A 24461-nucleotide genomic window follows, 5' to 3' on the forward strand; every position below is an offset into this window, starting at 1 on the left:
TAGATGAAATGTCGGTCTTGTCAGTGAAAAAATAATTTTATATACCTTAACTTACGCATTTTTTGTCACTTTTCCGTGCAGAACAAAAAATTAATTACACTACAATATCTGTTTATGTTGTTTATGCTGTTATTCCGGGTTACAAAGTGTCAATAATGGAACTGACAATAATGTAGTTATTTATTTAGACGTCTTTAGGATGTGTAAATAAGAAATTAAAAGGGCACTTGTCCTAATTCTTGAAGAAAAAATAGAATTTTTGCAAAGTTCTTGACAAAGCATCACACCAAAAAAGTTTGAACACAAAAAGTAACCACATGTTCAATTAAACTGAGCAAATTCAAGGATGCATTACTAAAGGTGCTATGTTACAGAATTTGCGTTTGAGCGCCAACTTTAAAACATAGAAAATTGATGTCTCCTTATAAGATATCCCTGCAAGCTCCTCAACTAGTGCAAATTTCATTCTTTGTCCAACAAATTCTGCAATATACTGCCCTCCACAAGATTACCATCTGCTTTAAAGCGTCTACCCCAAGATTCGTCACAAAAATAAATTCATTTCACTGTTAATCTATAAGACAAGTATAATCCCTCGGCGCAATTCCTTCACCAATTCGATAACAATAAACCAACCTCATTCGGTTTTATGCTGACAATAAAGTTCTTTGAGCGATTTTAGTTCATCAATTAAGGCTTTATTTTGGTTTTCAAGCACTGCCACTCGATTTTCTAGGCACTTTATGTACTCTTTTTTCTTCCGCCTACACTCTCGCGCGGCCTCCCTATTTTTCAACAACCGCATTTCCCGTTTGCGTGCTTGGTCTTCCCCCACTGATGCGTTAAGGTTGCCAGTTTGTGCAACAACTGAAAATATTATCATTTAATCTTCAGGAGAGAGTTAATCATCTTTTTCAAATAAATAGTAAAAAAAAATAAGTAAAAATTCAATTTACTTAAATTACCAGGTACAAAAAATTCTTGACCAGGAGAGTATTGTACAATAGCTCCACCTGCTGTCGAATTTGTCATCGTTAAGGTATGTATACCCTGTCCACCTTCACCGCTGGATATCTGAATTGCGGTAGCGGGTAAAACTGCAAACAAAAAAGAATGTAGATTGAGTACTTCAATACTTCCAATGAACACTGCAAAACAATCAACAGTACCTACGAAAACCACCAGTTGTTAAAACACAAAAAAGCTTGATCTGATTATTGTGATTATCATTCCATTTTTTTTTATTTATCCCTCGAATTATCTAGACACAAAAAACTGAAAATTCAACAAGCTAAAAACGAGTAAATTTTTTTAGATGTATAAGAAATGTACTGACAAAAAAATCTTATTTTTCAGCTATTAATAAATTTTAAGGTCATTGTCAGACCTCTCTCAATTTTAGATAAATATATGTCGTAGCTACTTAGCGTAGTGAGATGCTTAAAGACTCATCATTAAATGAAACAAGCTCTAACCAAACTTTTCAGCAGTAATTGACTGAAATGTCAGATTATGCCAATACCAATATTTATATATTTCTAGAAACATGCATAACAAAGAGCATCATCCTACTTATCTTATTTGTTTTCACAACTCCAGGATAGTTCTTAGAAATTTTTAAAACTTTTTTTCCGAAGTTTTTAATGTTTGTGAGTCTTGTGTAGCTTGGTTAAAGTTTATATACTCAAATCTGATAAATTGTGTATATCCTCGCATTTTGTATTTATGTTACAGGAAAACAGCCCCAGTGGTTAGGCCTTACTTATCTTCCTAAGAGTATATAATCTAAGCTCGATATGAACTGGAAAGGCCAATATTCACCAATGTTTCTATTTTATGAATTTGATTTTATAAACTGATAAAATCTATAAATAATGAAGTAAAAATTTAATAATCATTTATATAAAAACAATCTATATACGTATCTACTAATAAAATAGCAGAAATATGCTACAAATAACAGCTCAAAATCTTGTGATTTGAATGTGTAAGTGCGTGATATTTAGACAGATAAAAATTGAAAACAAATGCACTTCTTCTTGAAGCATACCTCACAAGCCTTAAATATACATTTTGGGCTAACATAAGCTCAACGAATTGATGCTAAAACTGACCTGTGTGGTATGGGATTGAGTGTGAGGACAACTCACTATCCGCCTCCGACGATGTCTGCTCGACCTTGGGTTCTGCGAACATCGTAAAGATACTTTTAAAAAAATTACAATTACATAAATGTCCGATCTTTACCAAAATAATAAATGAAATTTTTGAAACCAGCCCATTGTTTTTTTATTGTTTTCAGCAAGAATTATACTACAAAAGATGATCCCATACCAACCACAGTAAATAGTTTTAAGACCGTGATAAAAAGCACGGATCAAAGCATTATACAGAAAAATATTTATGTATTTGACATGCACATTAACAAAGTACATATTTGACATTTTTCTGATAATGCTGACACCATGTTAATAGCCCATCATGCATATTTTATATAATTAAAATATTTTTGCTAAAATACAAAATGTGAATGAACAAAAACAATGGGTTTAAATGATGTAAACATATAATTTTGTTAAATTTTGTTACCCTTACACATTAGAAACATGAGCAAATTATATGTTTACTCCATTTTAAAAAATATAGTTAATCATGCACTAAATTCACAAGGGAAAATGCAACTCTACTTAAATTAATACTTTCACAAACTGGCTGCAGCTGTATGATGCATTGAAAGAAAATATACAAAAAATAAAACAAACCTTTGAATTTCATAGTGTGACACACTACTATAAATGCAAAAATGTAAATCTGTTTTCAAACAAAAACTGAACTAAAATAAAAATTTGTTTTTAGAAATTTTATAAAATTAGAGAGAAAAGTCCCCAGCAACATGCAATAAAAAACATACCAGCTATCTCACCCCCTCCAAGATCGTTAAGTATTTTCCTATATGACGGTCTCCTTGTTAGCAGATCGCGCCTCTTTTTGGGAGATTCGTCTTCAGAAAAACTGTCGTCGCTACCAGCAGCTTCCACTACCTAAAAAAAGTTTAGCATTAGAAAAGTCAAAGTCTCTTAATCCAAAACACAGTGACTAGAGTGCCGCCGAAAAAACAATTGGCATAATTGGCAGGATTAAGCAGCCAAATTTTGACTTTCCTTGTATTTTTGGGAGAAAACGAAAATAGCTTAATGGTTTTTAAGAAAAATTTTAAACTTCAAACAAGACCCATGAGGTTTATGCTTTTTTTAAGTCCGGTTTTTTATATACTTTATAGATTTTATTGAGTAATATCAAGAAGGAAAAAACTTAATATGCCCACCCTATTTAGAGCAAATTTAATATGCCAAATTTTTTCTTCTGAGATACAGTTTGGTGAAAAAAAAACTTAATGTGGGAATTAATTACTTTTTAAAAAGAAACTTTGAATCTTTATTTGTATTAATAAGGTTGAATACAAATTTTACATACAAAATACATACAAAAATTAATAGTTTAACAATAAAAGATAACAAGTGTAGTATCTATTCCAAATTTTATTTAATTATCTATAGAGATTTCCAAAATTTTGCAACAAGGGTATCAGTTACCTTTACACCCTGTATGTAAAAGGAGAAGATGTGTTCTAATTTATATGAAGTTTTAGCTTAATCGAGGGCATATAATATTATGTTCCATTTTTAATTTGCGATCACCCAGTTTTGTTTGGTTTGGTTGGAAAATAATGTTTAATAAACAATAAAAAATGAAAAACTAGACCTTAAAAAATGACTGATTTGTCCACCTGCTGTAAACCTGCATTGCTATTGTTTATTACCCGTCATTATTATCAGTCTCAACTTGTTCATTTTGTTATTTGCCAAAGGTCTGAATTCACTATTTGCTCAAAAATTATTTTATATCTAGCATATAACACAACCCAAATTCTCACCCTTAACGCCTGAAGACTCCCCTGTGTCGTCTGAATAACAGAATTTGGTTTGCTGACTAGTATGACGTTTCCTTTGCTAAGCATGGGCTGCAAATTTGCTGCTGTTTGTATTACTGATTGCTGATTTGGTTGAATAACACTTTGCACCTTAAAAAAAAAATCAAAATCTTACTGATATGATTTACCGATTCAACTGATGAAGCATATTATCTACAACTAGCCATAAAATATTTTAAGGATGCTCTAGTAGTTTTCAAGTGTAAAAACACACACAAAAAAAACAAAATTGGGTCCATTTTAATGACTTTGGATTTAACGGAAGTAGTATTTAAATACAGCACTTTCACTATTATTAAAGAGCAAAATAGCACCTCAAATATCACAGGTTAATCGTGGAAGATATGTCCATTTTAAATACAGGCCAAACAACAATCAAAACGAATTATTACAAAAAAAGCTTATTTTTACTTTAGCCCCTATCCTAAAATTGTTATTTACTGTTATTCTAGAAAGGAAACTCTCAGATCATAAAAACTATTGCTCATTATGTAAATTGTTTCTCTCTGTTCTGGAAGAGCTCTCCTATCTATGACATCAAAGCATCATCAGAATATGCACTTCCAAGTCAGCTTATAAAGTTAAAATATTAAAAATGTTCCACTTTGTATACCTAAAAAATATTGCGGGAGTCACAAGTGTGTACATCCCACAAAGGCAAAAATAATCGTTACAAAAGGAAATAACCAGCCAATTAACAAACTTCACACAAGAGGGGTTTATAATGAACCCCTACCTGTGCTTGCCCTTGCGGAATTGTTAGCTGAACTATGTTAGTAGCAGTCACCAGGTGAGACTGAATATTAGTATTTCCTACCGATGATGCTATTGGACTTTCTGGTGACGTCGCTAAGGGATCAACAGATCCATTTTCCTCTATCGTCTCCATGGTCCAAGACCCGGGTTACCTGGAGGGTAAAGTTTACAATTAATTGCTGGTAAAAGTACATCAGTTTATTTTTATTGCGGCAAGGTCACAATATCGTTTTATATACCTACTATATTATATTCCATTATGAAATCTAAATTGGATTTGAAAAAGCGGCAGCTCAAAACAATGACAAAATGAATGGTTAGCGAATATCTAAAAATGTATACTTGATGACGCAAATGTTTACAATGCGTTGCGCAAAATAAACGCAAATTTAAGGTGGGAATTTAGTTTGCCAGTAAATATCACAAGTTTGCATACACACGACCTGACCACATTCTGCAAGAACACAACACGAAAACCAGTAAATACGTAATTTCCGTTTAATTGTAATGTTTACCATTTGTATTTTTGCGGCAAACCATCATTTCAAATGGGTTAGAGAAGTCTAAATTTAAAACCTATTCACCAATATGACGCCATATTTCGCTACCTTTTGAAGTAAAGTCGCAAAACACGTTGCAAACATTTTTAAAACTTATTACCGACACTGTACAAAAATATTTCCCGAAAAAGCAGAGGGTTGTAGAGGCTATGTCGGTGTGTTATTCTTCAGCTGGGCACTTACCACTTACGTATTCCTCGTCACCAAGTTTGCTGCAATCGGAGTGGGTAAACAGGCTATACGTAGTAGCCACGTCAAAATTTCTGGGCGGTCGTCACTGGATGAGAAACACAAGTGCGCGTCATAGCAATGGCGGCCGCTGGCGCGATACTTACGGCCATTGAATTTAAGTTGGGTGGAACCATTCGGCAACGATTTTAAACGGCTCATGCGCTAGTAAACATTTCTCTTTAAACAAAGGAGTAAATTAATTTATATTTTCCGTTTTATATTTGTTAAGTATAATTACGAACCGCAAAACAGGATCCCCGACACATTTTGTTTCTTTATTATTAGCAAGTGCATTTTCAAGTTCATAACCTTTTTAGTTAACCACGCTAAGTTTCTATTCAGCAGTAATTTTACCCCTGACGCCTTAAATATTAAAGAATAAAGAAACAAGCTACACTGATGAATTCATTTTTAGACTTTTTTTGAAAGCCATTTACTATTCTTGAGCGCACATCATCATTTGTTTATGCGATTTTCGGCATAACAGGAATATAAAATGAAACATTTGTCTTTGGGGGTGTCGTAATTGCAAATGTAATATCGTAACCGTAAATTCAAACAAGGCAGTAATGCATGTAAAAGAGCTGTAGCGAAAAGGAAAGGTCACACATTTGCCTTTCCACGTGACGTAGTCTAAAAATAAGGCGACCCAACTTACGTCAGTTGACTTCACGCTTACGTCATCCTGACTCATCAAGTTCGAAAAGACCGCCGCCGGCATAAATATTTAAATCGGTTGAAAATAAGAATGTTAATTCTGATTCATATTCATTTTGAATGAAGTTTATAATAAAAACATTAAGTAATTTAATTTTAAATCTATTCGGAAATACTATATATGTATGTAAGTTTCTAATTACCTACAAGGCGAACGAAAACATGTTTTTTTTAAACTAAAAAATGTAGTTTTGGCGGTGAATAGACCCATCACAAGTTACCCTTTGTAGTATTGACATTTCACAATATATAGGTTCGGAAAATTTTTATGCTTAGTATTATAAATTTATGTTTTCCTTTCGCAAAAATTGATCATTCTTCCATTGATAAATTTCATTAAGTGGCACTAGAACCACCAGACCCAAGTTATGTTAAAAACCATGTAAATATACCAACTGAAATATGAATTTTGAATAACAAAATTCTTTAAAAATGTATGTGTAGGGAAATCTAAATATGTAGATGTCATAGTAATGTACACAGTAAAAGCAGTAACTCCAGGTTTTTTTTCCCAAATTTAACCAATAATTAATCAGATGTGCTACAGTAGTGTTTTAAAATAAAAAAAAATGTATACAGTGAATAATCAAAATTATCTGTTAGATAGCTATATATAACCATGGAAATTAGCTATAAAAAACCGGCATAAAATTAAGTGTGCTGTGCAATTGCTAAATTGTATTGTGAAGGTTTACTGAAAAGTAGTTTTAATAAAATTAGCTTATTCTGCGATATGGCTTTGTTGGATTCGGTTGTTTAGAATTTTTTAAATAAATATAACCTATAAATTTATTTTCTGTGGATTATGTATTCGGGTTATGATATTATTGTTTTATTATTATTACTATTTTGTAGGATTTTGGGTAACAACGGGAATGTATTTAGACAAAGATGGAAGTTATTTATGTGCAAGTAATAATTTCTCCAAAATAACAATAAGAAATACTGTCCCCACTTAATTAGGGCCCATATGTGGATTTTTTTTTAAATCAAAATTTGGTACTGAACCTGTTTTAACTCATATAAAATAATACAGAATTTCAGTGTTTATATTAATTTTGTACTTACCCTAGGTGCTTTGAAGGGATTGGCACCAATACAACCAGTCAAGTTTTCGGCTTTTAACAGGTGAAGTAAGTTATTTTACACCTAAGAATAAGGAAAGATCTATCTATCTATTTAAATACATTTTTTTATTTCCTTATTCATTTTTAAATATTAGCGACAAATATCCACTACGTAAATATGGGGACTACATTCATATGTTCCTGTTTCACGCAATTTCCTTTATAATTTCTCAAAATTGTGGCAATCAAATATGACAAGCCCTCCATATAGATCGGCAACTTGAGTTTTATAGTTACCTATACTGATATCACAGGGGTCTTTCGTAATGACAAACAAATAATTTCCCAGGATGGAATAAGAACCAAAATCATTGACCTTACATAGTGTATTCAACTAAATGGAGCATAAAACCAAGAAGTTTATTTGTATCAATATTTCGAAAACTATAACTTTTCATAATATACAATTTTATACAAGTTATCTTAATTTTTAATTCTAAATAAGATACGATTATAAAATTAGTTAATTTGCATTACATAAAACTATTTTTCTGCCAGTTTTTTCAATTTGACTTTGTGATTTTTAAGCAACTTGTTTTAATGATTATCGAAATTATTACCCAAATTTCTCAAATAGGCCTTTTTCTACAAAAAAAAGTTCATTTTAAACAGAAAATAATGATTTTCTGAACTTTAATTTAATGAAAAAATTTTTAATAACAGATCGAAAATCAGAACTGAACAAATTATAGTCGTAAAAATAATTTAAATCTTGTCGTAAAATATTATAAATCGGTTTATCGAATTATTTTTTTTTTCTTTATCTTTTAACAATTTTGTTTGCAAAGATTTCTACGTCGTCCTGCTCATTTGTGCCAACACAGAACAGATGATATAGGGCTGGCTCTGTGTCAAATTCTAAGAACAATCTAACATGTTTAATATCTTATATTCAAAATACATTTGAATGGAATGAATTATGAATTTTTTAAAATAAATCCTAACGGAACAGTTTCGTCCTTTTCCAGTACCTTTGCACTCAGCGCTTCGATAGAAATCGCCATCTATATCAAAGAATTCGTCTGTTAACCTTTCTACAAAGGAAAGTTATGAGTTTGGTCAGCCGTTTTTGCTACTTTCCCATAATTTTCTGCGTTACGGAGATATAATGCCTCAATCTCTCAATAAATGGTCACTTCTCGTTAGTGGTCTGAGAAACACAAACACAAATTGAAGACAAAAAAACGTATTATTAAGATAAAAAAAAATGATCTAAAAATGGTTTTGTTGTGATGCGATGGTCGGGTAAAGATTTTAAAATTTGCTTGCCAATTGTGGGAGGGATCAACCTAGGAGAATATATTTTCCCTCTATACATCTAATTACTTGGTAACACTGCCCCTGTTTGTTTCATGGTTATATTTAATTCTTTGTTAAATGATACAAAATCTTTTAGATGTGTTGACATAAATTTAAGAAAATCTTGGATATGCCTGTGGTTTTGTTTACCGATGTTTTTTTTTTAATTAGAATATGTTCATTTCTTTATTGAGATTACAGTGCCAATTAATAAATTTTTTAATTTACCTATAATTCTCCATTTTCAACAACAGTAAAAGACGTTCTATGTAATTTAAGCCGCAGCTTCTGTGTGATTTACTTTCGATATTCGCTACTTCAAAAAGAATAACCAATTTAAAAATGGTCATATTTTTCGGCAGTAATGAGCAAAATCTGACTTTAAGTTGATATAAAAAAGGCGCCACTTAAATGACATCATTCGTCTGAGACATTAGGTGAATTTCACTTCCTGCGGATGTCATATATAACGTCATTTTGATGACCCTCCACTACTTGTGTGGTATTCGAAAATATGCAATCTAGTCAGACATTTACACATATGACCGAAATTCACAATTTTATTGGCTTCTGAAATTTACCGACCAACGGGACGAGACGCGAAATTGTGGGCTACTCTATACATACCTATAATACTCTATACCCATAATTTACCCGCGATAGAGTAACAAAAGTAGTCCTTCGAAAATTGCAATGCAGGGGGTTGTTAAACTGACATGATATAATTTATTGAATTAATTACTCGTTATAACGGTTCCTGCTTTGTAATTCGAAAAACTATATCCAGTTATCAAAATAGGTTGATCCAAAAAACATAATACAAAGTTACTGATAGGTCTTGATTTGATATTAAGAGGTTTGTTAAATTGTTAAATTGAAATCTGGAAGGTATTGAAATATGTGTTACAATAAAAAAGTAACCTTGTATTGTGGGACAGCCTGTAGAATTGTTCTTTTATTTCTTATGTATTAAAACATCGAGCCGGCATATAAATTTGGTTTTAAATTTTATATAAAAATACAGTAGCAACAAAGGGTAAACTTGTTTAAGATATATATTTATAGAAAGTTATTTTTAGTAGGTATGATAGATTTGACTTAAATAACACAAAATTAACAAGACTAGAGTACTTTTTATTTGCAACTATGTATTGCAAAATAAATAAACATAAATATCCGGTTGAATGATATAAATTTCCTGTCACAATGTAATACAAAAAATAAAGGACAAAGAAGCCTTATTGGTATTTTTTTTTAATTTTATGCAATTTGACATCTACAAAAATACACAGATCCATCTGCTAGTTACATTAATCCAAATCAACTTATTTTATGAACAGTGCACTTTATATGCTAGAGCAAATCACATGAAATATAAGCACATCATATACATTTTAGTATTTAGTATTTGTAAAATAGTTTCCTTTATCAAACTGTATATCTTATGTACACCAAAAGATAACGGCACACATTTATTATTATTGTCAATTGTTTCTCGTAACTTCACCATAGAAGCAGTTTACGCAATATTTTGTAAAATCATAGCAACTTGGTCTATCTCTGACAGTCATTATTAAAGCTTTAGTTTTTGGTTTTCAACGTTACTATTATTTTATCTAGATAACTTTTATCCTGGTCCTAAGGTGAAGCTATGATAAACAATTGGTTACCTAACACATTTCTTAAATAAGAATTGATTTTTTACCGTAGTGACAGTGTCCGACAATTTTACGTATCGGAGCGTTTGAAATAAATGGATCATAAAAATATATTTGAAAAAACCAAACAGATCTGGTTAAGACAACGATTTCTCAAAATATTTACGCAATTATGTACATCAAGTATAAGCCTTAAATTATTTCATTTCTACAAATTGAGTTCGAAAACAACAAAAAATAATGTGCTGAGGCTTTTAACCTTACATAAAAAAAGATTTATACTAAAACCAACGTTAATTATATCAAATGCAGTTTTTTTACATTTACTTGTACTGTTTAGAGGAATATTTATATACCCTGGTAAACTGTTTCCATTTTTAACACTTTTGTAATGGATGGATTATACTTTTGAGCAAAAATTTACAATTAGTATTTTTTAAATTTAACATAGAAATTAAAATTTAATGTTGTGAGTGGTAAACATATCTTACAAATGTTTTTTTTCTTTAATTTTCAAGTAGATTTACGTTCTTAAACGTTACTTAATAAAAGATTGAATGTTTCATCTAATAATTCATCACAACAATAAATTTTAAACAACAACAAATGTTTAAATAAAAACACTAATCCTTAAAAACAATTTTTTTGTTCACTAAGCTTGTGTTGAAGTTTATTAACCAAATATAAAAAAATATTGGTTTAATTTAACTTTTCAACACTGATTTATGGCGATTTAGATTACAGAATAATAAAATAAATTTTTTTTGTTTAAGCGTTACGGTAAATGTAAAATAAGACTATTCAAATTAACTGGATTTTCTTTTCATAACTCTTCCGAAGTAAATAATGATTTCGAAAACCCGCCTTATCAGAGACACTCATACCAGTGTCATTTAAAGGAGTTTTCTTTGTCCATATGTTTGAGATATTTAATCGAAATGCTTTGTATTAAATAATAAACCCACTGTCTAAATTCCAGGAACAAAACCGGTAAAATTTTAAAAGCAATTTAATTTATGTTAAAGCTACAAGGATATTAATAACTTCAAATAATTGTTCACTGGCTCTAGCAATTGTCAAATTTACAATTTTACTATAATGTTAGAAAATCATCACGTCATAATGAAATGAAAAATATATTCCTATGATTTTCGTTACTGAGCTGAATGAATAGTTTAAAGTTTCGGTATTCAGAAATAAATTTTGGACAAATTTACAAAACTAATAAGGCAACCTAGATTACCTTTGTAGTTTTAGAATTATTTCCCACATTTGGACAGAGCTGTGAGTTAGTTTAGCAGTTTGAATAATTTTTAATAAATATAGTAAGTTAATGAAAAGATACGGCTTTTATCATTAGTTTTATTGTTGTGTGTTATTTGTCGCTACTCAACTTTAACAACCAATCAGTGCAGTTGAAGGAGACGAAAAAATTCAGTGACGCCAAAGTTAATATGGTGGGAAAAGGCGTTCCCGAGATAGGTCAATATTTGTCTACCTGCTAGAACTTCATTTGAAGAGCTAATCATAAGCGCGAAATGTTAAAAAAGGAAGGCAACAGGGTATCTCGCATGTAAATGATTACCCTGTACCGTAATTTCAAAATTCTAGGATATGATACAAAAACAATTGTCGTGTAATAATTTTAACAATGGATTAGAGGAAATGAGGTTAATTAGCTTGTATGTAGTTGATTGATTGTAGAGGGGCTACACATGTTAAAAATTAATTGCAGAGTGATTAAAACTTTTTTAGTGGACCACCGATTTTTATTCTTAAATTAACGTTAGTTGAGTCCTCAGGTACGTAAAAGGTTATATTTTTTCGATAAGTTAAAGCATTCATTTTTTTAACGGCTTATGGCGCGCCTTCATGTTGCTAATTTGGTATCTTATAAATGATGCAAATATTCCAAATTATATTTAGTTTTAAATTTTCGTGCTTTGCCACCCAAAAATACTCTCAAAAACAAACAGAAGTGGAATCCAGAAAAAGGCAGAAAAAATGGGTTACCTTAAGGCATAGATAAACTTTAAGGTACCAAGAATCACATTATACCAACTGAACAGCTTGTTCATAAGCATATTGTGCGAAAACCTGTTTTTAATAAAGACTTTCAATCTCTTTTGGTGGAATATGCCCTTCAAATGGAGGCCAAATTATAAGGTTTAACTCAAATCGATATAAGAAGATTAACTAGCTGTGAGAAATAACATTTCAAACCCATTTAATTCGAATTCAGCTGGCTGGCTGGAATGTTCCAACAATACAATAGTATGTGGCTCTGGTTTGCTTGTAACTCCTTTTGATATTTCACCAGTGCAATTACCGAAGAAGCGAAACTCTAATAGAGGTCCAAAAACAACATAATCAACAATTGTCTCTAGTTCTCCATACAAAAGATAACTTGAGGAGGCAACAAGAAAAAAACCACCACAGAGTGAGATTTAACTTAACTTTGAATCGGACTATTAAAAATGCCGAAAAAACAAAACGAGGTCAGAAAGCAAAAATCAGAAGACTTAGAAACAGATAATGAGTGTAACGCAAGCTTAAATATTTCAAATTCCTCAGGAGAATTTGCTCCGGAATTCGATTTAGACAAACAGCCAGAAGATCAGGAGACTATATGTTTTTTTTTGTAATTGAAAATTTTGAGAATATGCAATATGGGTGCACTGTGAGTGTGTTTAATAAGACGCCGGAACACATGTGTGCGACTACTGTAAATAATCTATTCCATTTTCTGTCTTATTAAATTTTTGGTTATTTTTTTGTGTCATAAAAACACGTGGAGCTATTTTGGAATATTGCAAATTGGTTGGTATTCCAAATTACCTGCATGTTACGTGGACAGGGATTTTTGGCACTTTTTTTTTCATTAGTGAAAAAACCCTTTTAACTTTACGTACTATAACTTTTTCGTATAGCATATACATTTTCTGCATTTTTTATGCCATTTCCTCTATTCCTCTATAAAAGATTGTTTTATCAAATACTTTGAAGGTGCTGCTTATAATTAAGGAAAGGCATTGAGTAATTTAGTATGATCTAATCATGCAGCTCTTAAAACTAGTATTCTTCTAGTATTCTTATAGGAAAATATATTTTTTTTCCGGAAACGTAAAATTTTGAATCTATTTCTGATTTAGTAAACAAGTGATATCTTTCGTTCCACTGCAACTTTAACAACAATAACAAGGCCAAAAAGAGCAATCTCGGTTGCGCAGATGATGGCAAAAATTAGCAAGAAATTTTAAAAACATTTTTTTGATGTGAAATACATAAGGCTAGTGACCATATATAAAAAATGTGCAATATACAGTTTCCTTAACAAATCTTGTTTAAACAATTTGGTGATCTTAATATGTCTCCGAAAACTGTTCTACAGTTTATGTTAGAGAACAACACATCTTTATAAAAATTGTATTATAGAATAAAATTTACTAACAAATATACTAATCGTTACGTTAAATTTCAAATGAGGGAACAAAATTTAAAATTAAAGTTTAAAAATTTATAAATATTACTGAGTCTGTTAAATATATGTCAACAAAAGAAAAAGTCGGTTTAACAAACCTCGCAAATACGTATATTAATGAAATGGCACAATGCTTTAATTTAAAGTTCTATTTTGGATCGGCCGCATTTTGTATGAAGTATGCCACCAACGTACGACTGTCTCTTCTTGTCTTTGTTTATGCTTGATGCTTTCAACCTAATCCATAATTTTACATCCTTATAAGGGTTCATGTTAAAATTCTTTTGGAGATAAAAATTTAATCCTAGACCTCAATTTTAGTAGAAAAAATAATGTGCTTACTGAACAACAAAACGCGTGACATAAGTAGAATTTGCTAACTGAAGCCTTACGACAGATTTAATCAGTGATTAAAAATATTTCTTGTGACAATGAAAAATTCCAATTAAGTTTTTGATAATTACATTCGATGTTTTACCTGCCACATCAATATTTTTTATTACAAACAGCGTCTTTGGTCACCATAAAAAAATAACAAAAATATGACCAACGCGTGGCATAACCATAATATATTAACATTAATTAGACACTGACAAGAATCTTTGCTTTCTATAAATTCATTCAGGCAAAATCCACCCTGTACAAATTAACATCTACAAATTTGAGAAATGAAAAACATATCTGCTTAAAATGGTACACTAAATTCAGTTCTTTGTGTCAAACAACCCAATATTTATTAAATTAATATTTACATTTTACAATTAAATAAAACTTTAAATAACAACAAAATAAAGAAGTAATAACAACTAAAAAGAGAAAAACTCAGTCAAATTGATGGACCAGAATTCAAACTACAACGAATAACTGAATATTACCAGGCTAACTGATTTTCTGACGTTTTGACATCATTTCTGTCGGACTAACACAACCCATCTTGCCACTCGGAACAGAGGATCCATTGCAAATTTCATTGTTGCCGTAGATGCTTAGGCTGTTCTGCATGATGTCTTGTTTCTGATAAAATATATCAATTTGTTATCGCATGCAAACTTTTCAACGCAAATTTTCAAATAAAAAAATTTACATATACATATATATACATACACATGAATGAAATTCTCGATATACGTCAGTTATACTGCTTTAGTATATTAAAAAACATCCAAAAAGGAAAAATTCTTGTTCTTAATGATAATCACACTTATCATCACAGTTAGAACAAAAACACACGGACAACGATCATATACGTATTTCGCACCTAGGTTATATAACATGCTACCAGCACATATAAGAGAATAAACTATCTTTACGAAATTTAAAGAAGATGTCAAAATATGGATGTTTCAGACGGGCGGACGACTTTTTGATGACCTCAGTAACTTAAAATATCAAAGGCAAATAAGACTTGAATTATATTTATCAAACATAGTTTTTTTTACCTAAATCCACCATCAATCCATATTCACATGCCTAGTGAGTTATTGCTTTTATCCTCGTTTTATTTTTATTTTTGCTTACATGTATGAGTAGATATTATATTACTATAAATTTAACAAGCAGATTCTTTGCCTCGTTGTTATTATTGTAATTATTATTGGTTTGGTTTATTATTGGTGTGTCACGTATAAGCATTTCGCAATGCTTCAGTGAAACAAAACATATATTCCACTGAAATGAATTTTATAGAATATATATATATATATATATATATATATATATATATATATATATATATATATATATATATATATATATATATATATATATATATATATATATATATATATATATATATATATTCTCACGTATTGATTCACGGATGGAAAAATGTGATGACACTATATTCCGGGATATCATCCGTTCGCTCGTTGAACTCCGACTGGAATCCTGCATCCGACTGGAATCCTGCAAATCTTGCATCCGACTGGAATCCTGCAGACGTTTCGCCAAAATCTCACTTGGCATCTTCAATGCTCGCGTTCGCGAGTGTTCGAAGTGTTTTCGGAACGCGAGCATTGAAGATGCCAAGTGAGATTTTGGCGAAACGTCTGCAGGATTCCAGTCGGATGCAAGATTTGCAGGATTCCAGTCGGATGCAGGATTCCAGTCGGAGTTCAACGAGCGAACGGATGATATCCCGGAATATAGTGTCATCATATATATATATATATATATATATATATATATATATATATATATATATATATATATATATATATATATATATATATATATATATATATAAAACCAAAATGGCTTTTGTATGAATAAATTAACTAGTACTGCTCTTAATCAACCATTACCCTATAATTCATTGAATTATAGGGCATATATAGGGGAATACATCCTTTGACTATTTTTTGATATGTCTTTTTATAATAAATTTATATATATATATATATATATACATATATATATATATATATATATATATATATATATATATATATATATATATATATATATATATATATATATATATATATATATATATATATATATATATATATATATAGCAATCAAAATATTATGAATTACTTACGATGCCTTCAAGTATAACAGCAATCGGGACGACCCCCGTCGCTTCCGCAACTTGATGCTCAATTAAATAAAACATGTATTCATCATACAATAAACGGATAAGATGAAATGATCCAAAGCTGGCCGCAGATCTAAGCGTCAAATCTCGAATCACCATGGAACTGGAAAATGACAAGTTTTTGCTCACTCAGTTTTAAAAGAAAGTATTTTTACTTACCTGTAGAAACTCCATTTTAAAAGGAATTGCCGAGCGGCTTTTGAAAAGCTCGGTCGTCCTTCGTACGGCTTCAACGCGCTTTTGACAACATTCTTTAGCCAAGACGCCCATTGCTCTAAAGAATTCTGTTGTTGAAGCGTCAATTTGAAGTCGTTTTCGAAGCGAGAGACGATTTCATTGTCACACTGACAAACCTGTTGAAAATTGTGTACACCGATAAAAAAAACAACAATTTAGCGGGACAAACAAAAAATGATAGAAATTTAATCGGATTCAATAAATCGATAGCATATTTTGGCAACACAGTTGAAAATACCTTAAATAAGACCTAATCCGTGTTCGCGGTGAGAGAACCAATCCTAAAAATTATAGACCACTATCTTTACATTGTCAGTTTGGTAAAGTTTTTAAATTTTGTTACAACTCGCGTTTAAATAATTATTTGAAAAAATTTCAGTTCCTCTCAAAAAACCAAAATGGCTTTTGTATGAATAAATTAACTAGTACTGCTCTTAATCAACCATTACCCTATAATTCATTGAATTATAGGGTATATATAGGGGAATACATCCTTTGGCTATTTTTTGATCTGCCTTTTTATCATCCCTTTTATTACACATGTCATAAACGAATGTATATTGAACTCTTATTTTCTAAAATCTTCGAAGCATGCAAAGGTCACACTACTTCCTAGAGTAAAGAACCCCACAGAAGTGGGGTCAATTACCATCCTTCCCACTATTTCAAAAGTTTTAGAAAAAATAATTGATAGGCAAATAAGAAAATTCTTGATGTATTACCTACAAAACAATCGGGGTTTAGAAAATATTGTAGTTGTGAGAGTGTTTTGATCGATATCAACGATGATCAATCATAAATTGCTTATTTCAATTTTACACTACATCGGGTTTAGTGAAGGTGCGTGCGTGTTTTTAAATTCGTTTTTATCCGATAGTGTTCAACAGGTGTTCTGCGACAATGTGTATTCCGAACCACTCTCCGTTGGAATGAGGTGTACCACATCCATACCATACTTGGCGGTTTGGGGTTAGCTTAGGTTGCACCGTGCTACATTTTATTTTAAATTAAGTATAAATCTCCCAAATATATTTTTAAGAAAATCACTTCTCATACTGATGTTTATGACTTGAATCTAAGAAAAAAATTTATATTGACAATACCACAATATCGAAAATTAATGTTTAATAAAAGATCATTGTCTTATAGTATTGCACTTACAATAAATAATTGAAGTCTTTTCAATTTAACAATATTTTATTTAACTGTATCGAAAAATCACTCTGCTGTTTGCCTTTACCCCCTCTTTCTCCTTTGTCTTGCGACTTCTCTCTTTATTGAAAACTATGTTTAATGATTGATGTATATAAACTCTGCGTAACATATTTAATTATGTTTATTTGATAATTTTTTTCTTGTTCGTATGTCTGCGTTTTATTAGGCCTTTAATAATATGTATGTTTGGCAAAGCAATAAATGTATTTATTATAATTATTTAAATTGCAAAGATCGACAAGAGCTTACAGGATGAAAAACTTAAATAACCACTGTTAAAAAAAAAAACTAAAATCACTTTTAATAGCTAAATGCAGTAGATGAATTCTATATCGACGACTCACCTCTGTAGTACATATGTATACTAAATGTTAATTTTAAAATGTGTTAATTAAATATATTTTTTATTTTATGTGTGCATATTTATACTAATATTTGTTTGGTGAATGTCTATATTTGCTATGCATATATTTGTTGGTTTACATTTTATTTATACTTAAAACCTATCATAAAATGAAGTGCGATTACTGTTTACTGATAAAAAAATCAAACGTGCAAAGCGCATCAATGATTCTTCTGGGGAGTAACGAAAATGCACACCTTCTAGAGAGAGGTGTGCAGACCAGACCAGACCAGACCACAGTCGACGTTGGCTATACCAATCGATAAGAAACACAGTTAACGCTTGGGGACTAGAAAAAGTTCGTCTACATTGGCTACGATTACTCGTTTAGAGATTGATGAAACTGTCCAAGAAGTAACATGACTCGCCTCTATGCTCCTCTAAAACTGTAAGATATGTATTTGTTATGATAGGAAAGATGAGATAATTAAATCTAAGGGTTGACATTTTGGAGCTTAAAAATCAGAAGGACGTTTGCTGATGCCCGGCGGTAATAATTCTTAAAACCAATCATCAACAACCTGAAATTTGAAAGCCTGAAGAACATTTACCCTCATAAAGTGACTGAATTTCGTACACCAACAGAAGACAAGTGATCTCCACGCTGGATCACAATCAAAAATAATAGTTAAATGCCAACACAACTTGTTCTTATGTTTGAAGTTTGGTATTTATTTATACTAATATGTCATTTAAAAATAGTATCCCCATTTATCTTTTCTATTTTTGTTAAAAATATTAATCACTTTTTGTGATCTCACCACTAAAGGCAAGTCCGGACTTATTATTATTATTATTAATAATATGGTGTTTTGGTATGTCATTTGAATAAGCAAACAATAAAGTGTAAATAAAGCGTCAATTGAACCTACAAAAATATGCTTTTTACTTTGCATTTTAAATGCAAAGTAAAAAAAGGCTTACCCACGAGGCTTGCTCTCTGACACTATGAAAATCGACACGATTCAGATCGGCCAACATCTGTCCGATTTGATTTCCGTTATGCAAAACGGCACGCGCCGCTTGTGCTAAATGATTTAGGGAAGTATACCTTCGAAGGCTGGAACTAAAAGCGGACACGGCAGTCAGCTTAATTTGAAGCATTGGTGCTGGGGCACCGGCCATTGCGCTAGTTAGCCAGCTTTCCAAATCTGCAAAAGAGTGTAATTTAAACTCAAAAGCAGCAGTGAATAGCGAAGAAAAGTATTTCTATCACGTTATCTCGTGAAAGAAGATAAAGACTAAGTCGAATATGAGCGGTGTGAGAGAATATGAGGGCTACCTTTTATACTTCGGGAGTTCTACTAAAAAAAGATAAGATACTGTTTCTCAAAATATTCACCCTGATGATCAATACACCAATCATCAAAGCACTTTTCTCACATCGATTCGGACATCTCCAAAACATGCTTTTTAAACGCATCAATCGCTTCTTCCGGTGTCAAAAATCGTGGCCCACGTAATTTATTCGTAATGAATTCTAAACGAAGTCTAAATCAGGACTATATGGTGGATGCCTCATCAAACAACGTTTTTTTCTACTCCCGTCTGTAAAATACCTAATTACACACCGATCTAGCGTGCGGGAAGCGTCAGTTTTCTTTTCTAACGAATAAGAGCCACTTCGGAGATTTCCGGGATTTTACCGCACGGATTTGGGAGCAATCGGATGTTTTCGGGAATATTTCCCACGCTTTGAATTTTGACATTTGTCAATTCTGGCGGTCATGTCAGTGAATGTATTCGGACTGCGGAATGTATTCGTGTTGTTTTACGAAAATGTACCCAGAAACTAAAGGTCGTAGAAAAAGCATAGTATGCAACACGTTCAGTAAACTTTTTAACTTAATTAAAGAAACAGTTGCAATGTGGCCCGTTTTCCCGAAAAAACAGGTTACCATTTGTTTCGAGGTTCATCGCGCACGAACAACTTTTGTGGGCTTTGTATCGTTCTGAAAGACCCACACAGTCGACTGCCGCTTACTTTTAGGTTCATATGCATCATCACCTGTCACGATATCATAGACGTGTTTGGAAGCACCGGGATCGTATTTTTTTAGCATTTACTTCGACCAATCAACACTATGCATTTTTTGAGCTGATGTCAAATTGTGTGGAATCCAACGTAAACAATTGTATGTTCACTAATGCTCAATAATACTTTAACCTCATGGTAAGTTACATGACGATCCTGCAAAATCAGTTTCCGGACTGCATCAATGTTTTCTTGGACAATCACCGATTTTGGACGAACAGCAGACCTAGATGGTGCTTTAACTCCAAAAGTAGAATTAAGTTCATCAATGCATTATTGTTGAGTTAGTCCACGTAAAAGGCTGTAAAAAATTATTGCACGAAAATGCTCCCGATTAAGTTCCATTTTTAACCGTCACAATTTTTTTAATTTATCACAAATAACACAAACAACACTCTTTCGCCAAAACCTGAGTAAACCTAACCTCAAAATGTCAAACTTCCCTATAAAAATGTTAGTCGCCAGATGGCCAGACTAGTTTAAGAAAATCCCCAAATTTAAAGGCAGCCCTCGTATAACATAAAGAGTGTCAAAGTGTTATTAAATTGACATCATACAATTTAATATTGTTAGTTTAATAGGTTTAAATATGAAAAAATACCTCTACATCTACTAACACCACAATTACTTATCAATACAAATATTCTAAGAAGGTGAAATGACCATAATAGCTCCTTTTCTTTCAGTTCTACTACTTGCCTATTTTAAAATCACTTATTCTATTAACATCACCAGTTTTAACCTCAAGAGCTTACCACGGATCATTAACAGTTTCAATTTCAGTTTTTAATACTATATCCACTTTGTTATTATTTCCTCTTAGTCTGTGGGTTGCTAGATTTTACAATTTTCGAACACCTACTTACTTAGCATGGCTTAATAAAACCAAAGTTGTTCCATTATCATAGAGACATTATGTTTATATATTATATTGTTAATCAAAAATGCTACAATGTAACGTCACGTTCCTGCATGACTGAACTTAACATCTTAACAGTAGTGATAACTCAAATATGTGTATTAATCCAGTCAAGTTATTAATTAAAAGTTTCTTTAATTTTGCACCTAAAATTTGTGTCATTTTATAAATGTTCAAACCAAACTAGTCTATATTAATGATTTGAAGCTGCTTATTACTAATTCATATTCCAAGTTTCTGACAATGTAGTACTAACCGTTAACATGATCATTGGGTAACATTGGATTGTTTGCTGGGTACCACGGTTGTCGGTCTGAAAAAGATGATCGGCCGGGACCATAGTAGTTTTGTCGGGCAGGATAGAGTTACGTGTTATAAATTCTAAATCAATCGAAGCAAATGTTGATTCAATATCAGGATGCTACCCAAATTCGCTCAAATTATAATATGTCAATTAGGAAACACGCTGTATATGGTTAACGAATTGACCTATTTGTTACTAACTGTGTATATTGCAGTAATATATTATATACATATATTATTGGTAATATATACTTTATGAAATCGTAAGACTTACTTTTGGCAAAATTCCTTATAGACTGTGTTAAAGTGGCAGGTATTGGTTTGAGTACATCCGGCACCAACACCTGTATGAGATTTTGGTAAAAAACCAAATCGACCTGTTTCATAAACTGTTGAACTGGCTCAAGCGAACACAAAGAAAACAATTTTGATCTGGCAACAAAAGCGGCATTAGAAAACATCAGATGCTGCTTGGGATAAAAATACTTACTTTGAGAGGTATTTCTCTTCTTCACATTCGTCGCTGTTGTTATTATATTGTGAGCGCCAAAATTCCCTCCACAAGGATTCAACCGTATTAAACTCCAAACCTAGTATCGCATCCAAAAATGCTTCTAAATGCTCCCTATATATAGATCTAGAAAAAAGGCATTCAGTAAAACTAAATTTCGGCATTAAATTTCCTTCCTAAAAGCACTCATTTTAAAGTTAACTTTAATCTTAAGGGCTTACTTATGCAGCAAATAAGAACCAGATGAAAACAATATTGAAAATATTACATATATTCAAATAACATTTCTAATAGGATTGATTTACTTTAAAGTATCGACGTCTTCGTATCCACAATCGTCTGGCAAAGGCTCATTAAAGTGGATATCTGGGAAAGCTGGAATCGAGTTGCTTCCATCCCCCAGATAAGTAATGTGTTGTGACAAAGCGCCGTTGGTGGATTGGGTATCCGAAGAGTCTGAATTACGTTTAAATGGGCGAACAGTTCCCTGTGCTTTTCCCGTAGAGTTGTTGGTCGTCAAAATGACTCTGCTGGTTGAGTCTTCAATGTTCATTAAAGAGGAACCCGGTTTTACGCGAATGCCGTAATAATGATACTTGGAATTGCCCCTAAAAAAATAACATGGTTTAATTTTTTTTTTTCATTCCCATTAAATTTAATCACCTGGTGCCTAAGCGTCTTGTACGCAAGCCCAAAAAGACAGATCTAATCAACTTTCCAAAAGAAGCCGCGTTAACTGGTTCTAGTTTATTTTCCGAACAGTGTCTCAAGTAATGGGCATACAGAGTTGATCTGGGCAAAGACACACCTTCGGCAGTTTCATAATTTTCTAGGAGCCATTGAACCTTTAAATAAACATTAAGGAAGAAAGACTAAACAAGTAAATAAGTAACGTGTTTTATAAATTGGAGCAGTGTCTAACCAAAAAATAAAAACTACAAAGGTAATGGCGAACCTCATGAGCATTATTGGGTTTCTAGGCAATTAATTCAATCAATTTTTGACTAGGCGGCGGGTCTCTAGCAAAATCCGGATAACTATCAGAAACTATTAAACAATTTTAAAACATTTTGTATGTTGTTTATGACATTGAGTGTGATGCTATTAACCGACAATTATGTTTAGCATATCAGCTTTGCATTTTAAAAATCTGAACCAGTAATGGTTTTGGAATGTATTTTGCTTGTTTATTAAAATGCTCCCACAACCTGGAATATCTAGATCAATCGACAACATATAGTATTAAGAGGTGCACACTAAAAAAAAAAAAAGTTATTAAACAATAAGTGACGCATCATCCGTGAATTCCACTAGAATCTCTACAGAACCCGTTCGAATATAAAGTGTAAGGTTCTCCTTTGGTGGACGGACGCATTATAGATAATCTACAAAGCAAAATTGCAAGAAAAAAAAATAAGCGGTGCCAAACGAAAAAAATAAATAAAACAAAAACGGCGATGGGACAAAAATAACGCAACAGCGTGACTTACTGTCGCGGGGGACACACGAGTTGCGTGCCCGAGTGGAGATCCAACTTCTTCGTTGCTCGCTACTGCCACTACCTGGGACTGACCGGCTGTGGTAGTGACGTAAGTTCCTTCCTGTTCGCCATGGATTAGTTAGGAAAGGGATTAAGTTATGTTAAGTCAGTTTTAGAAATATTCATTGATTTCTTGGTTGCAATAGGGAAGGCCTGATACTCTTGGCCGTAAAACCTGGACATATGCCGATTGAATTTTCTTTATTATGCTAAAGTGGGATATTAGTTTGTTTATATCGTTTGTTAGTTGTGTAGTATTCTCAAATTCTAGATTTGGGACCTTTTGGTTTATTTACATTACAATCGCTAATATTGGCAACAGCGACGACATGTATATTTTCATACAGCAAACTGTGGGGATATAACCTAAAATAAGAAAATTGACTGGATATCTTACACGCAAAACACAAAAGAAGAAAAATGAGAATTAAGAGTAATATCGTGACTAGCGAACCGAATGGCCCTGTCTGGTTTCCAATAAACCATCGCGCGAAGGCGATTATTGAAGGGAGGGGGGGAGAGTGAGACCGTAGAGTGCGGAAACAGAAACAATTTGAATACTGAATTGAATATTTTGAAGTGACATTTTACAAGATGTGGTGCCCCCAGTATGGAAACTAATCTAATCCAAGGGGTGGTGCTTTAAATCCTAAACTAATGACGCAACTACCAATTGCGTTTACTAACTGCATAGAGGGACCTGCTTTCGGTAATGCTAGGAAAGATAACACTAACCAACACTTGTACTAGACAAAACTCGATTGTGGAACAACATCTATCACATAGAAACGACAATGCAACAGTACTCCGTGCTGAATGAATTTTATTAACATATTTTTAAAGTTAATACGAATTCTAATATATCACTGGCAGACTGTG

At 32.0% G+C, this 24461-nt stretch overlaps 2 protein-coding genes across 27 annotated transcripts in view; both read right to left on the minus strand.

Annotated features, from left to right (window-relative positions):
• Positions 1-19: 19 nt before the first annotated feature.
• On the minus strand, positions 20-7649 carry LOC132702940 (cyclic AMP response element-binding protein B). Of its 22 annotated transcripts, XM_060671825.1 has the most exons (8): positions 7324-7649; positions 5491-5715; positions 4728-4899; positions 3935-4081; positions 2912-3041; positions 2115-2186; positions 957-1097; positions 20-867 (listed from the first exon to the last, which is right to left on the minus strand). In XM_060671825.1, the coding sequence occupies exons 3-8, from the start codon at positions 4878-4880 to the stop codon at positions 638-640; spliced, it is 873 nt and encodes a 290-aa protein (XP_060527808.1). In that variant the 5' UTR covers positions 4881-4899; positions 5491-5715; positions 7324-7649; the 3' UTR covers positions 20-637. The 22 variants fall into 22 exon arrangements, with proteins under 22 accessions (XP_060527808.1, XP_060527814.1, XP_060527813.1 ...); XM_060671831.1 differs by lacking the exon at positions 7324-7649 and having other exon boundaries at positions 2924-3041; positions 5491-6203; XM_060671830.1 differs by lacking the exon at positions 7324-7649 and having other exon boundaries at positions 966-1097; positions 5491-5951.
• Positions 7650-9454: 1805 nt separating this feature from the next.
• Positions 9455-24461, minus strand: part of LOC132703145 (DNA-binding protein RFX2) — a 37750-nt gene continuing 22743 nt past the window's right edge. For 3 of the 5 annotated variants that reach the window (XM_060672247.1, XM_060672248.1, XM_060672249.1), the window contains 9 exons: positions 23533-23643; positions 22706-22887; positions 22348-22650; positions 22022-22168; positions 21806-21963; positions 19199-19425; positions 16579-16772; positions 16363-16522; positions 9455-14834 (listed from right to left, as the gene is read on the minus strand). In XM_060672247.1, the coding sequence (XP_060528230.1) occupies positions 14700-14834; positions 16363-16522; positions 16579-16772; positions 19199-19425; positions 21806-21963; positions 22022-22168; positions 22348-22650; positions 22706-22887; positions 23533-23643 (1617 nt within the window). In that variant the 3' untranslated portion in view covers positions 9455-14699. The remainder of the gene's footprint in view (positions 14835-16362; positions 16523-16578; positions 16773-19198; positions 19426-21805; positions 21964-22021; positions 22169-22347; positions 22651-22705; positions 22888-23532; positions 23644-24461) is intronic. The other 2 variants (XM_060672246.1, XM_060672250.1) reach the window with 2 other exon arrangements.

Source organism: Cylas formicarius, unplaced genomic scaffold (assembly GCF_029955315.1).
Source record: "Cylas formicarius isolate icCylForm1 unplaced genomic scaffold, icCylForm1.1 PGA_scaffold_6__28_contigs__length_40554024, whole genome shotgun sequence".
Taxonomy (NCBI): Eukaryota; Metazoa; Arthropoda; class Insecta; order Coleoptera; family Brentidae; genus Cylas; species Cylas formicarius.

Bases quoted from the DNA above. Each gene is read 5' to 3' on its own strand.
- LOC132702940 (XM_060671825.1), bottom strand. From the start codon at position 4,880: ATGGAGACGATAGAGGAAAATGGATCTGTTGATCCCTTAGCGACGTCA. The intron at 3,042-3,934 runs GTGAGAATTTGG...AACTTTTTTTAG, and splicing joins GGAGTCTTCAGGCGTTAAGG to GTAGTGGAAGCTGCTGGTAG. The intron at 868-956 runs GTAAATTGAATT...TAATATTTTCAG, and splicing joins TTTTGTACCTGGTAATTTAA to TTGTTGCACAAACTGGCAAC.